Source organism: Pinus tabuliformis, chromosome 9 (genome assembly GCF_031772625.1).
Source record: "Pinus tabuliformis cultivar Carrire ecotype Pingquan chromosome 9, CPIR1, whole genome shotgun sequence".
Lineage (NCBI taxonomy): Eukaryota > Viridiplantae > Streptophyta > Pinopsida > Pinales > Pinaceae > Pinus > Pinus tabuliformis.
This window is the reverse complement of record NC_142307.1, coordinates 157,991,797-158,007,300: the sequence shown is the minus strand read 5'-3', so window position 1 is coordinate 158,007,300 and position 15,504 is coordinate 157,991,797. Positions and strand designations below refer to the sequence as shown.

At 39.1% G+C, this 15,504-nt stretch overlaps 1 protein-coding gene across 1 annotated transcript in view; it reads right to left on the bottom strand.

Annotated features, from left to right (window-relative positions):
* LOC149147605 (autophagy-related protein 9-like) overlaps positions 1 to 4,774 on the bottom strand; it is a 28,044-nt gene extending 23,270 nt beyond the window's left edge. Inside the window, exons 1-3 of the mRNA XM_089438606.1 lie at positions 4,379 to 4,774; positions 788 to 1,461; positions 346 to 663 (exon numbers count right to left, since the gene is read on the bottom strand). Of these exons, the coding sequence (XP_089294732.1) occupies positions 346 to 663; positions 788 to 1,380 (911 nt within the window). The 5' untranslated portion in view covers positions 1,381 to 1,461; positions 4,379 to 4,774. The remainder of the gene's footprint in view (positions 1 to 345; positions 664 to 787; positions 1,462 to 4,378) is intronic.
* Positions 4,775 to 15,504: the final 10,730 nt, after the last annotated feature.

The following is a 15,504-nucleotide window of genomic DNA, read 5'->3' as shown; positions in this document are numbered from 1 at the left end:
AATATAAAGATCTCTCTCCCCTCTCTACACACACACACAGAGTGTATATGTACATATGTATGTGTTTCAAGATGGCAATGAAATAGCCTAAAAGAATTGGAATTTATTTGGAGCTTTTCAAAATTTCCCTTTGCATTCATAAATGAATAGACATGCATATGAAAGAATTTAAAATGCAATCAAAGTATTGCAATGAGGGAAAAATTAACCTGAACAGCAATCACAAGACTTGTGTACCCTTGCAGAACATACATTAATGCAGAAACCAATCATATCACAATATGTTACTTGCATGAGTATTTATGTTGCAAAAGACATCTTGAGTCAAAGTGATATGGTTCAAACCTGTCAAACATGTTTTGCAATATACACCAGTTTAGGGTCCATTCCAGAGTCTTTGTCAACATCAGGCGATTCTCAGTGCCATTGGCTTTATGAACCACAGGACCTGCACCAGGAACCCACCGAGGAATAGGCATGGCAAGCACACCCTTGTTCAACATCCCGATTAAGAAATTGTCTTTGCGCATGATACGCATTACAACATCATGAGCTGAAAGATCTTTGACAACACAGAGTCGCTGAATGCTTTGAAATTGAACGGTCTTTTCCAACACAGATGACCAGGAGATAGTTTGCATTTCCCGATCTGTAATTTTGAGGCTGCAAAAGAGGCACACACAACAATGTATCTAGTCATTTGAATGCAATATTACTCTGCTTTTGTAAATCATAAACTTAAATGCTAGTCTACAATCAATTTATCAAAAAGAGAGAGAGAGAGGACCTGTTCTTATAAAAATCGCGGATCTCAAGTGTGTCTTTCAGCTGGGCAAAAAATCTCAGAAAACAGAATATCCAGTATAATGAAAATATCCCTAAATATACAACCACCACCCCAGTGAAAACAGTAAATGGCCTAAAGGGATTCTTATAGAATGCCTCCTTAGCAAGATCACAAGGCTTACTGCCTGATCCAACTGCAAGTCCACATTTTCTGAGACCGTGCCAATCCAAAAATAATAAGATCAAACCTGAGACACCAATGGTGAAGCCCAAACATGAAATCTCAACTATCCACCGAGTCACAATACACCAAAGCCCCTTTTCACAATAGTAATTGTATAAGCGTTCAAAAAAGCGATCTAGATCTGAAATTGGCCCCACTTTTACTCTTTCACCCTTAAGAAGGTCCGAAGGATTTTCAATGTCACCACTTGGCAATCTTTGATAATCAGAAAGCTCAATCTCAGGGGGTTCACTACTTAACAGCCCTGCTGTTGAAGAAGCCTCGCCATGATACATTGTTGACGGCCATTTAAAAAACCTCCTTGACACATTTGCACTCCACCTCTCACTGGACATTTTCATTAACCACATGGTGCAGTTTGAATACAACACGCCATTATACAAGGAGATCACTTCCTAGTGCAGGTTGATCTTAATTGTTGGAGCATTAGCCTACAAAAATAACAACACAGTGCACAACTCTGTCATATAATTTTGAGGTCCTAGATCAGAAAGAAATGTAATATTTCCACAATCAACTCTGTATAGTTGTGCATATCATAATTCCCAACACAAGCAACTTCTCATCCTACAAAGACAAACATCTTCTCAACAGACAGAGTCAGAGTGTGATGACCCTTGTCAAGGTTTTATGCATAAACATCTATAACAACTCTCAGGGAAAATCATTTCTTCAGTTTGCCATATTTCAATAACAGATTAGAAAATAGCATAGTATAAAATGTTAAGTAATTCAAGATTATAAACAACTCTCAGGGAAAATCATTTCTTCAGTTTGCCATATTTCAATAACAGATTAGAAAATAGCATAGTATTAAATGTTAAGTAATTCAAGATTATAAAAGACACATCCACTGCAAGCATTTATACATTCACTAGTAATGAGATTCTAATTGCAAATTTTGAAACACAAACGCACAATGCAACTCCTAACAGAATATTTATAGAGTATTATAACACTCTCAATTCTTGCCTGACTTAAATAGCCAATTTGAGGTCCACCAGTTAACCGATCAATGAATGCTATCCCTAAGAATACTCTAATTATGTGCAATCTACAAACAGGATCCCAATCTCCATAACTGCAACTTCGGTTCAAATAATCTCAAATAGTCTGAAAGAGATACATAATATACAAAAACAAAATAAAAAATGCACAAAAGTAATATAACAACAATACACACAAGTAATAGAACAACAATACACACAAGTAATAGTATCATCGTGTTAATAGAGTAGAGTTGATATAAAGGTTGACCCAACTTGATAGGGGCCGTTCAACAAAATTTCCACCAAAGATGAATGCACAATTGTTCCCTTGACTATAAATTTACAATGATTTCATAACTAATACTCCCAGGACCCTTACCTGCAGTTTTCAACGCACCAACCAAAATGAGTCAACTTAACCCAAACTAAAGTTCTCCGACAAGCAAGGTTCAACCAGTCAAGCACATGCTAAGATCTAAAATTACTCTAATTATTTGTACTCTTTGAGCAACGATCTACCCCCCAAGTTGATGTAGAACCTGTAGCAATGAGGTTTGGAATGGTATTTACCAATATATTGTCTTTATCTAAACTTGATGGACAGCATACAACAATCCCCGCCCGTGTATGGAACAAATTTATGGCCCTGTATCTTTTACAGGAAGAGCCATTGCAACATTTGATCTGCAGAAACTAGGGAATCATAGATCCTAGAAACATTTAAAAGTTAATCATTTCCAAAAAGCTTGCTACCCCTGCCTCTAGATCCAAGCATGCAGAGAAGCAACAAAAACCAAATTTTTAACCCTAGGGTAACCAGTAACAATTAACTGGTGAGGGGCATTGCAAGCGATCCCAGAAAGAAGTGCAAAACACATATCCACACACACTGGAATCAAACCAGTCACCAGGACAACAACTAAAGCATGAACCTTAGCCAGTCAAAAATGACCTCTTAATGATTTGCTGTCTGCACCCCATGAACAAAATTTACAGAGATGCAGCAACGACCAGCTATTTGAAACTAATGCAGGTAGTGGTGAAGCATAAAAAATAACCACAGAAGCCACAAGTGCAAAACTCATGTCCACCCACACCGGCATCAAGCCTGTCGTCAACTTGCCATCCAACAGATGACAGAAGCATTAAAAGTAAGTTCTAACCTAATGCTTTACCCTGACTTTAAGAAAAAACACACAGCGAAGCGGCAGAGATCTAATATTTCAGCCTAAGGATACCTGGCAGATGGAAATGATTGTGGAAGAATTAACAATTACTTCATCAAAAAGTGCAGCACCCATATCCACCCACACTAACATCAAGCCCGCAACTTGACAATTATTCAACATTATCAGCCAAAAGGTGTACATGATGACAACAGCGTGAAGCGACAGAGATCTAATATTTCAGCCTAAGGATACCTAGCAGATGCAAATGATTGTGGAAGAATTAACAATTACTTCATCAAAAAGTGCAGAACCCATATCCACCCACACTAACATCAAGCCCGCAACTTGACAATTATTCAACATTATCAGCCAAAAGGTGTACATGATGACAACAGCGTGTTGGTTCACTGGTAAACCGTAAAGCCAACGGATAATTGAGCCACGCACCAGGGTTCCATTCTGTTGTTGTCTACACCACCCAAATGGCATAGCCAAATACTAAATAGGGATGATGCCAGGTGCAAGTCCCAGGCGATTTTTGTGAAATTATCCCTCTGGCCTGGCAACAAAGCCGAAGGAAGTCCATGTTATGTGTTGCAACCTCCCTCGGGCTGTGTTTCTCGGAAAGCAACCTCGAAAAAAAAAATTAAAAAAATGTAACTGTAGGCCAAAAGCAGCAAAGGAGCATTGTGCCAGCAGCCTAAAAACACTATTGACACGCCTCTATGCTGGCAGTGTTACACGGGATATAACTTTGTTCAATCATTTTCCGAGTTAACAACTAAATGTACGCTCCCATAAATTTAGTTACATGTCTCAGTACTACACAACATATGAAGCAAGAACCCGTGCCAATGTATTTGGCACTGGAACAAGTAAGGAGCTCACAGACAGCACCACCAGATATCCTATATCTTAGGGCTTGTTATTTTAGGAAATAATTTTTATTCACGATACCTACCATACAGAAGGGAATAACTCTAAAGAGTCAAGTTCAATTCAATACAAAAGAAAACAATATACCAATAAAAAACAATGATTCCGATTGCATAATACCTAAAACCAGGAGACAGCATTCATTCAGGCAAAAAAAAAAATGTTTGTATATATTTCCGCCACAAAACCCAGCAAACAGATCAAATAATCTCCAAACCCTCTATCACGGAAAGCGAAATTGAACCTTGACATACCTCCGTGGTGCCAGAAATACGCGCCCGAAACCCTGTATTGCGATTTTCTCCGCCAGGAAACCCTTGAAGCAGCAAATTCCCGTGACCCAAAAGCAGTCCCTTTACACAATCGCCCAGAAACTCATCGCCGCGAAAAAACGAGGAGTTTTCTTCGAGCGCTAGTTAGAAATTTGGACGCCTAAAAAATAGGGAAACACATATATTATTTTAAGGCGTTGTGTGAAGGATGAATTGAGATTCAATGAGCACCACGAATCATAGAAATCACAATTTCAAGAACCACGCCAAAGTGTGGGAAAGCTGGAAATGGCCCCCGCTCGTAAGACGAACGGTTCAGTCGAGAGATGGAAATTGTAATGCTTTTCATGCTAATTTTCACTTATTTATTTAGATTCGTCTTTAGTTTTAAAAGAGGTCGCACACTTTGCGATTCCTTGTCCTTTTATACATAGATATATTTATATCTTGCCGCCAGCGGTCAACCCGTTTGTGTACCGGTTTGTGCGGGAGCTTTCATAGCCTGTAAACGGGGTTCAATATTTAGGAAAAATAGTTACTGTGCTCTCGCAAAACGTTGTTTGGAGCGGTTGAGCTGTTATAATCGTTGAATCAGACTGAATTATTATTATAAAATCCTAATGAAACGTGTTTTAATGAGTGGTGTATACTCAATAATTAAGTATAGTTTTGAAATTTTCACATATATTTGGAGGATATATATTGCGATATTTTTGAAATTTTTTATCAGTTTTATTTTTTTAATGTAATAAATATATCTATTTATATATTTAAAAAGGAAAATTATACAATCATTTATTATTTTAATTTAAAATTGACATTTTTAATCACTTATATTGCGATATTTTTTATCAGTTTTTTTAATATAATAAATATATTTATTTATATATTTAAAAAAGGAAATTAATACAATCATTTATTATTTTTATTTAAAATTAACATTTGTAATCACTTATATTGCGATATTTTTGAAAGTTTTTATCAGTTTTATTTTTTTAATATAATAAATATATTTATTTATATATTTAAAAAGGAAAACTATACAATCATTTATTGTTTTAATTTAAAATTGACATTTTTAATCACTTATATTGGGATATTTTTGAAATTTTTTATCAGTTTTTTTTTTAATATAATAAATATATTTATTTATATATTAAAAAAGGAAAATTATACAATTATTTATTATTTTAATATAATAAATATATTTAGTTATACGTTAAAATAGGAAAATTATACAATCATTTATTATTTTAATTTACAATTGACATTTTTAATCACTTTTCTTTAAAAATCAAAAATAGAATTCAAAATTATAATATAAATAATATTAGTTATATAAGCAATAATTGGAGTTTAATAAGTTAATTTGAGTGTATAAAAAAGTTATGGGTAAAATTTTTCGTATTATTACATCTTACTCAATATTCTTACTAAGTTAGATTGCCAAAATAGTAATAGATTAGTTTATGCTAGGTACTATTCTCTAAATGAGAAGAAGTATCTAAAGGATTTGTATCATCCTCTAAATAAGAAGAAGTGAGAATTTGTTGTTGGTTTACCCTACTAACTATCTTCTAAATAAGAGTAAATATCTTTAATACTATCTTCTAAATGAAGAGAAGTGCCCACAAAATTTTCACAATATATGTATTTTATCACATTTAAAAAAAAAAATAAAAAGAATTATACTTATATATAATTGATTAGAATGTTTACCATATTCTTGTATTTAATAGATGGCTTAGATTAATCCTAAATACCAAAAAGAACTAAAAATAAAAATCTTAATGACAAAAATCCAAACCCATTTCATTTCATTTTCATCACAATGTTTGTGATCTTTCTTCTCATAATTACTGTGATAGAGAGTAAAGTCAATAGCTTTGCCCAAAAAATTATAAAGTTATAATCTTGGACCCACTTTATATAGTGTGTTGTTATATCTTGTTTATGTGAAGATAAAATTTATATTTTTATGAATTGCAAATATATAGAACTACTTATTAAAAAAACATTATATGTATGGTTGATGTTATGTTTTATAACATTTCTTTAATTTGTGATTGTTATTTATGTAATGTAATTAATAGTTTTTTTTTTTTTTTTGTGCATTTGTCTATTTTATAGTTGTTGTCAATGTTCTAATAACAAACTCAAGTGATTAGACAATTTGTGGTGATGATATTCAAGTTAAAAATTTGGTAGACACATTCCTTATGAGAAAATGATAGATTAAAGTATTCCAAAATGTGACTTGTGTTAAAGTGATAATATCAATTCATGATAAAGTGTTAAATATAGTTTACATTTTAATGTGGATTTTTATGGGCATAATTTAAACTTATTAAGTTTATGTGGATTTTTATGGGCATGACTTAAACTTATTAGGTTTATGTAGATGAAATAAGTGTAAAATAAATTCATCTTCATTTGTTAATAAAATTTGATCAATTAGCATTTATTGGTTTCTTATTATTTCGGTCTCTTACGAAGGCTACAAAATTCACTATCGAGGGGGACTATGAGGATATACTTCTGGATTATTCGGAGGACCCATTTATTAATGAGGGTATATTCATCTTGGTGACAGTCTCCTCCCAGTTGACGGTAGGCTCCTCATTTTGTCACAGCACTGAGTATCTATCGAAGCCCATACCGCTTTCTAGGGTTTCACCCCTTTTGTCAGCTCTTTCTTCGGATGGGCTAGAACTATTAGGGTCCATTCAGTCACCCCAAAGTCTATTTGACACATATGAGATCACAGAAGCCACCTCTGAGGAACTGAGATCGGATGCCTTTTCTACCACACACCCCCTTATCAGACCACTGACCCCATCACTACTTTACACCCACTAATCATTACTCTCTCACTTCCTTCCCGGACTCCTCAGCCTTTTTTTGGTTGCTCCTCTATCACCATCCCTATTACTTCCTCTACCTCATACATTTCCCTCTACTCCAGGCTCCCTTCCCCTACCCTCCTCCCCTATCATCGTCGTCAGACCCCATCCTCCTTTAGTCCCATGACAGCGCAACACCTCTATACATTTGCGGAGAGACCCCACCTCAATGACAGTCGACACTAATGTTCCTCTACAACAGATGGCTAGATACTCAGAACTGGCTATGATGGGTTGTGTGTGGGCCCAACGTTTCAGCAATCAGACACTTCAACAATGGGTTGCCAATTCTTAGGACCCTTTTATCTGCCCACTACCGACCATAAAAGCTATGGTCTAAGGATGGTTCATTATCATTTTTTAGTCTAGAGATGTCATTGAGTGGTCTTTATCAAGGTTATGGAATCTTGACTCCACACCAGTCCTCCTAAAGAAATGGACACCCCTCTTTAACCCATGCAAGAGAGGGTAGACAAGGCACCTATCTGGGTAAGATTACCCAACCTTGAACTACAATTTTGGGAGCAAGACACCCTCGAGGCCATTGGTAACCATCTTGGCAACTGCTTGGATGTAGATCTCTCTTTCCTCATGGGCGGAGATATGGAAATAGCCCACATACTTATTGAGTTAGACATTAGAGGGGGGCTTTGGGATGAAATGATTATTATACATGCAGGCATTCGTACACACTAGATAATGGACTACGAGAGCATTCCCTTTAAATATCGTAGATGTCACGCCCATGGACACGACATTGAGGACTATAGACTGAGCTACAAAGGTAAACAGGGACATGTTGGACATCAATGTTTTGTGCCCCCTCATCTGCATGGAAGGACTTCTAGGGGCTTACCTGAGCCGAACTTAAACAAGAACGCAACAAATTACAGATATAACCATAAATACAGAGATGCAGTATAAATAACACTTCATTTTTCATTAATATCATAGTACTGAAATATGCTAACAAACAAAATGGAAATAAACTAGCATGGGTGATGGTAGCTTATCTATGAGAAGAGATGTGTGGTTACATGCCTCTTAATGTTGTTACAATGAGGCTCAAGGGCCTATTTATTATTGAATAACAAAAGAAAACCCTAAACAACCAAAACTCTAACCCCAAGAGATTGAACGCCAAGAGTTTGTGGGCCCCGCTGGGGTTAGTTGGACAGTCAACTTCCCTGGGTCGTAATTTGGTCATATTATCTCTGTTTGGCGCGTACGATACCTTGTTGGAAAGGTCTCTTCGAATACTACAAGATTTGTGGGAGGCCCTTGCCCATGATTATAGGCCTGTTGGGGACCTCAAAAAAAACGTCGTTAAGGGGGTCAAAATTGCTCCGTTTAGGACCCGAAAAACTGCTAAAAATAGTAAATGCTTAAATAAACAAGGAAATAGATGAAACCGACTAAAGGTCTAGGTGGAATAGGTAGGTGGCCACGAATATCCATCTGGATCATTCCTCCCTCTTTATGAAGCAATTGTCCCCATTGCATGCAGAGCCTCCATGAGGTGAGGAAATTTTTGTTGAACCTGATCCCCGGTGAACCACTTGCCCTAGTGAAGGAGTTGCCCTGATTTGACAACTAGATATAGCTAGATCCTTTGTTGGCGAGTGTTCTTGATTTGTGTGTCCATGAGTTGTTGTGGCATGTTCCATGCAGTCTAGGTTTAGCTCTGTTGGTGTGCGTTGTTCTGCAATGTTGGATGTGTCCAAAAATGCTGGAAAATATGGTCGAAGGCGGTCTACATTGAACATTGGGTGGGATGTTGAGCTCGAAGGCATTGTCCCCTACAGCCTTGGTGATGGTGTATGGCCCATATCGGAGCGAGAAAAGCTTGCAGTGGGGTCCAGCGAGGTGCTCCTTCTACAAATGTAGCCAAACTTTGTCGCCCACCTAGAACTTGTGTGGCACTCGATGTTGATCATGGTGTTGCTTGTACTTAGCATTGGCTTTGTCCAATATATCATGGACTTGTTGGCGGATGTGTTGAATGCGCTCAATGAAGCTATTAGCCCTGTCGGCTTCAGATTGGACGTGAATCAAATCTGCCTGAGTAGTTGCAAATGGTATGGCCACATCAATGGGACATAATGGTTGAAATCCCAACCCTACCTAAAAGGGGCTATGGCCCGTTGAGCTATGGAGAGCTCTGTTGTAGTTGTGTTGGACATAGGGGAGGCTTTCATCCCATGTGCATGGATGCTTCGAGTTGTACATGCACAGAATGTGTATGATCATCATGTTGACAACCTCTATTTGGCCATCAGTTTGGGGGTGGAATGTCGTGGACTTAGTGATTTTGGTATCCAGCATCGACCAAAGACTTGATCAAAATGCACTTAGGAATTTGATGTCCCGATTTGAGACAATGGACTGTGGGATCCAAAAGTATACCCACACTCGCTCAAAGAAGAGGTTAGCAGTAGCCTCTGTTGTGATACTCTTCTTGTAGGCTGCCATGATGACCATCTTAGAGAATATAACGACGATCACGAAAACGCAATCGTTGTCGTGCTTAGTAGAAAGAAGGCTCGACATGTAATCCATGGAGATGAATTCCCAAGGTCTACAAGGAGTAGGTAAAGGAATATATATGTCTTGCTTCTTTATGGTTGGTTTGGCAATGGCGCATACGGTACAGGATCTAATGTACTTCCCAACATCCTGGCAAAGTTTCGGCCAATAAAAATACTTCTGCAGTACCACCACGGTTTTCTCTACTCCTAAATGTCCAGCAACCCGACTATAGTGCGCCTCCCAAAATCATCTTGGCATGCTCACTTGAAGGAACACAGATGTGTCCCAAGTGGCATAACAATGCATCCTGGAGGTGAAATTTTGAACTTTCTTCCCTTCTAGGAGTGTCTGGTATGTGCTGTCGAATTCTATATCGCTCTTGTAAAGATGCGACCGTCCCGAAGTCTCGTGCCCACAGGAGTCGAGCATAGTGATCAGCGCCATGAATGTTGGTCGGTCGAGGCAGCCGGCAACATTATTAGTGTTGCCCTTCTTGTACTTAATGTTCAAATGGAACTGTTGCAGGTATGTGGACCGTTTTTAATGGAGATCGTTTTGTAACTTCCCTTATGTCTATATGAACTACAGGGGTTGGTGGTGTGTGTGGATGACCATTTCCTTCCCCATAATGTAATGCTTCCATTGACTGCAGACCTGCATAATGGAATACATTTCTTTGTCGTAAGCGGGATACTTTCGGACTATGTCTGAAAGTGTCTCACTGTGGTAAGCTACTAGATGCACCTGCTGAGTAAGAACTGCACCAATAACATAATCGGAGGTGTCTGTCTCAATCTCAAATGGTTGTTGCAGGTCTAGTAATGTGAGCACTGGCGCAGAGCATAGGCGATGCTTCAACTCAACAAATGCCTTCTATTGGGTTTGGGCCAAAAACTCTTGGCTTTCACTCCGCCCTTGGTGACTTGACTTAAAGGCCAAGTGATATGAGAGAACCCCAACATGAACCTACAATAAAAATTGGCAACACCTAGAAAGATGCGAAGCTCTATTAGAGTAGTTGGGGTTGGCCAATCCCGAATGACTTGTATCTTGGTTGGGTCCACATGCACACCCTGCTCATCAATGATGTGCCCCAAATATTGAACCTGGGTCATGCCAAAAATGCACTTCTCCAAATTAGCAAACAACTTGTGTTGTCATAGGGTTTGAAGGACCTATTGAATATGGTGGAGATGCTCTTCCCAACTCTGCCTGAATGTCAAGATTTCATCTAAATACACCACCATGAATGCGATGGTTAAGGGTTGCAAGACGTCATTCATCAATCTCATGAAGGGGGCAGGGGCATTCATCAACCCGAAAGGCATGACCAACCATTCGAAAAGGCCCTCCTTGGATTTGAAGGAATTCTTCCACACATCGGAGGATTTGATAGGCACCTAGTGATAACTGAACTTCAAGTCAATCTTACTGAAATATTTGGCCCCCTTGAGCTAGTCCAAAAGGTCAACAATCAGTGGGTTAGGTACATATTTCGAACAACGATCTTGTTCATTGCCCGATAGTCAATACAGAGTCTCCAGGTCTCATCATTCTTCTGTACCAATACAGTCAGGCTCCCATAGGGTGATGAGCTGGCCCTGATGTGCCCTTTATGCAACAACTCCTTAATGTACCTCTTGATCTTGGTCCATTGGGTAGTGGTGCGTCCAGGGTCAAATTGAGGGAGTGCTTGACCTGACAGTGCATAGGTACCCCTATTAATGAGGCAAAAATGACCCTGTACTCCTCCATGACCATGTCCATTTGTTGCTATTGTGTGGAGGAGCCCTGTCTGGAAGTCGTGGCCACAACCTTCTTCTTGCCTTAAGGGCGAATCATAAGGAAAACAAATTTCCATGTATGGGAAATGATCTTACTACATTTCTTTGCATTGATCAAAGAGATGGTGATAGGTGGGGCTACCTCTAGTATCTTGTACAACTTATTTCCTAAAGTAATAATCATAGAGCGAGGTCTAGACTCATATATAGCATGTCGCTTCCACAAGTATTGTTGTCGTAATAATACATCACAAACTTCAAGAGGAGCAACATCACACAATACCTCATTCGTGAAGGGCTTGATGTTGTAGAAGGCGTCACTGTCAACTGACACAGGGATCTCCTCCTTGATGAAACCACCCGATGGTGTATGGTTGCAGATGTGTTGTCATCAGTAGGTCCAACAGCTTGACAACCTCTGCTGAAATGAGGCTATTTTGGTTCTCGATGTCGACAATGAACTGCAATAGAGAACCCTTCACCCACATATGTGAGTGGAAGAGGCGTTCCCCCTCCTCTGGATCTCCAAGCTCATTCTTATGGATCTTGGTGGTGGCCATGGTGGCACTGGGCTCCGTGTTAATGATCTACTTCCCTTTGTCATTACCTTTATTGGGTTCTGACTCAGAGTCAGAACATGCTTCTGATTCGGAAGCCTTCAACTTGGCCACTAGTGACTGCATCAACCAGCACTATGTTGGCTTGGTTTGGGCTGACCTAGGTTCAATCTATATTACGCACCAACAAAACCCTCAATCACTAGCCCTTTCAGCAACGACCTGCAAGCAGATCGTAGTTTCACCTGAAGTGACTATGGGAGGATGCAAAACCAAGTTTCTACAGCCTTAAAGGATTAGGAGATGTGGTATTATTATGTTATCTTATTCTTAATTAGATTAATCACTTAAATTTGCCATATAAACCATTATTGTGTTGAAGTAAAATGCAACTGTAACTCTACAACAGATAATAAGAAAATATACACATCCAAAAACCAATTTACCATGGTTCACCCTAGTGTAGGGCTACGTCCACAAGAATTGTTGCTTAATAAATCTTTGAATCAACAAACAGTTCTTGGCCTGCACACTAAGTTATAAGTTATCTGTGCACTTACCTACAAACTCAGGCCTCTACCCACTCGCCTGCAGAGTCTCGCCTTCTCTACCAAATGCCTTATCACAATAATTTACCAATAACATTGATTTGGATCGATTGATGATTCTCTTCTTATTATTTTACCCTATATATACTATTACATCAAAGGGTTACATCATCAAAATACCATGGTCCAAATACCATGGATTCCCTAAAATAAGAAACTATGGTCCCAAAACCATTGATCCCTTACAAAATCATGTTCTTTTACAAAAAGGAGGGGCTTCAACCCACCCTGAATCCCTTCCACCGCACGGTATATTTAATTCCTCAAACTATGCTCCACTGTGCGGCCCACTTCATTCTCCACTAAGCGCTCCGCTCCACAAAACGCAAAGTTTTTTCCAAAATTTAGGCCAAGTTGGGCTACGCCCAACAAGCCCCCAATACTCACATGTGACTCGTGTCAAGTCACTCAATCAATTTGCCTTTAATCTTCGCTACAATGTTGTTGTAGGCACTATTGAACTACTGCAGAATGTTTGTGACCTACTTCTCTTCGCTGTGCACTTCCTCCAACAGTGCTTCTGTGGCAAGTTCTGTAGCCTTTTGCATCATTGTTGTCTCTCTCTGTTGAAGCTCTTGAAGCGTCTCATCTACTGCTTGGGACAGTTGGAGAGCCTCATCCTGCCATGGTTGAGTTCTCTCTGTCAAAGTCTTCTCTTCCCTCCTCAGCTCCTCTATCTTCTTCTGGAGGGAATTTCCCTCATTGATATTTGTGAGATTTTGTGAGATTGGTAAGGTTCTTACAATTGTCCGAATCTCCTCCAAATGTTGTTTCTTAAACCGAATATCCTCTTGTAGTTTCAACGCATTTGGATTGTCCTGCAATGAATTCCAAATATGTAAGCTTTCATCCAATATCTTTCCACAATCTGCCACTGCTACGGAGATGCCGACCATTGTAGCCTTCAGGTTGGTCTCCCCCTACTCTCGCACTTCTTGTGGTGTGGTTGGTTGTAGCTTCATTTGTAGCTCGTTGGTCTTCATCTCATATGTAAATTGCATTTCTACAATATTATCCTTGTATATTTTTATTGAAGGTCGAGCTTTGCAACCTTGTCCTCCACTAGTTCTTCTTCTCAGACATCAATGTTCAAAATCTCGTGGCATGTTGCTTCGACCACCTCCTTCAGCTTTTGTTGTTGTTGTACTGCCTGATCCCTCTCCTAGATCACCTGGTTGAGCTTTTTTTGTAGTGAGGCTCTCTCTCTCTCTACTTGAATGTTTAAGTGGGAAGTGTGTTGTTCGCACAACTTCAGCTCATATATGATCTCTCGATGCAGCTTGTGTAATCTTTGAAGTGGCATTGTTGCGATGTTCTTGCTCACGTACCTCCATTCTTTGGCCTGTTGATGTACCTCGATGGAGTCAAACTGTAGGGCTCCTACAGGTATCAATGCTATCCGTGCTGCAAGTGTAGGCTCTATTGGTCTTTCCTCTCCAAGCTTTTCTTCTGCCTGCACTGGCTGTCTAGTTGTTTGTGTCAATATCTTCAATTATGCAATGTGCTCCTCGACACATGTTAGAAGTGCGTCGTAGCAATCCTTTAACTTGTTCCATGATTCCACTGTTGCTTCCTGAATTCTATCCCCAATCTGATCCAAGTCCCATCAGTGAGGACCACTCGTGTTATGTCCTTTATCTTGTCTGCCTTCTGCTTCTTTTTTCTTCTTGTGGTAGCTTCAGCGCCTACCTTCCTCTTCTCCACAATAACTTGGTATGTCTCTGTCTTTTCTAATTCTCTGTTATTCTCATCACCTTCAGGAGGATCTTGGTGACCCTCATCATATTGCTCCTCTTGTTATGACTCTAGCTCATCCTTATCCTTCCCACTAGCTTCCTTGTGCTGCGTTGTGTCCTCCTCTGTCAAACTATCCTATATTGTGTCTCCAGTGCAGTCATCCACTCTGCGGGCCACTGTTGTATTTGTGTTAGGAGATTGTCTTCTTTCATTAAATATGGCAGGGCATGCCATTTCTTCCTTGTGTCCCTGCGAGCCTGTATGTAAATTTTGTGGAAGTTGTTAGCCTCCTGCTGCAGCAGGTATTCATTTTTCATGATTGACATTTTTACATGCCAAATATGTCATACTTTGCAGGCTGCAGTGTTCCACATTTCCAAAACAAACCAAAGAAGATGCCATGAAAGTGTCCTGGTCCAAATGCCACTGCTGTATTTCATTTTTGGTGAGTTTTCCAGTTAAGGGAAGGCCAAACAGTCTAATCTTGGTCTCCCTAGGTTTCAATTTTCTGTTTTAGAATGTAGAGAATGATATCTGTCCAAACAGTGCAATCTTGGCAGATCTATAGATAGGTAGAGAATCAAAGGGACCCAACTGCTTAATCTGGGCCCTGGCAGAAATAAGTGTAGATTTAGATAGGAAAAATTCAAAAGAAAAATTGTAAATCTGGGTCTGCAAGTCTAAGTGCACCCACCCAAAAAAGAAGAAAAAATGTTAGAAAAGTAGGCTGGGTAGGTAGCTGTGTGGTTGCAGAATGATAATTTGTGATCAATTTTGTGGTACAAAGTGTTTTATCTTTTCAGATCACAGTGCAGGCAGTTTTCATGCAAAAGGGCTCAAAGGTGGACATCACTAACTCCCCCTTCTTCTAAATCCCCGAGTCACTTACTAACTTCCCAAAGAGGTCAAGATCTGCTTGATTCCTCTTAGTTTCATCATCATCCATATCAGTTGCCTTGGTGAAGATCTGCTTCACTCAAGGATCTCAGT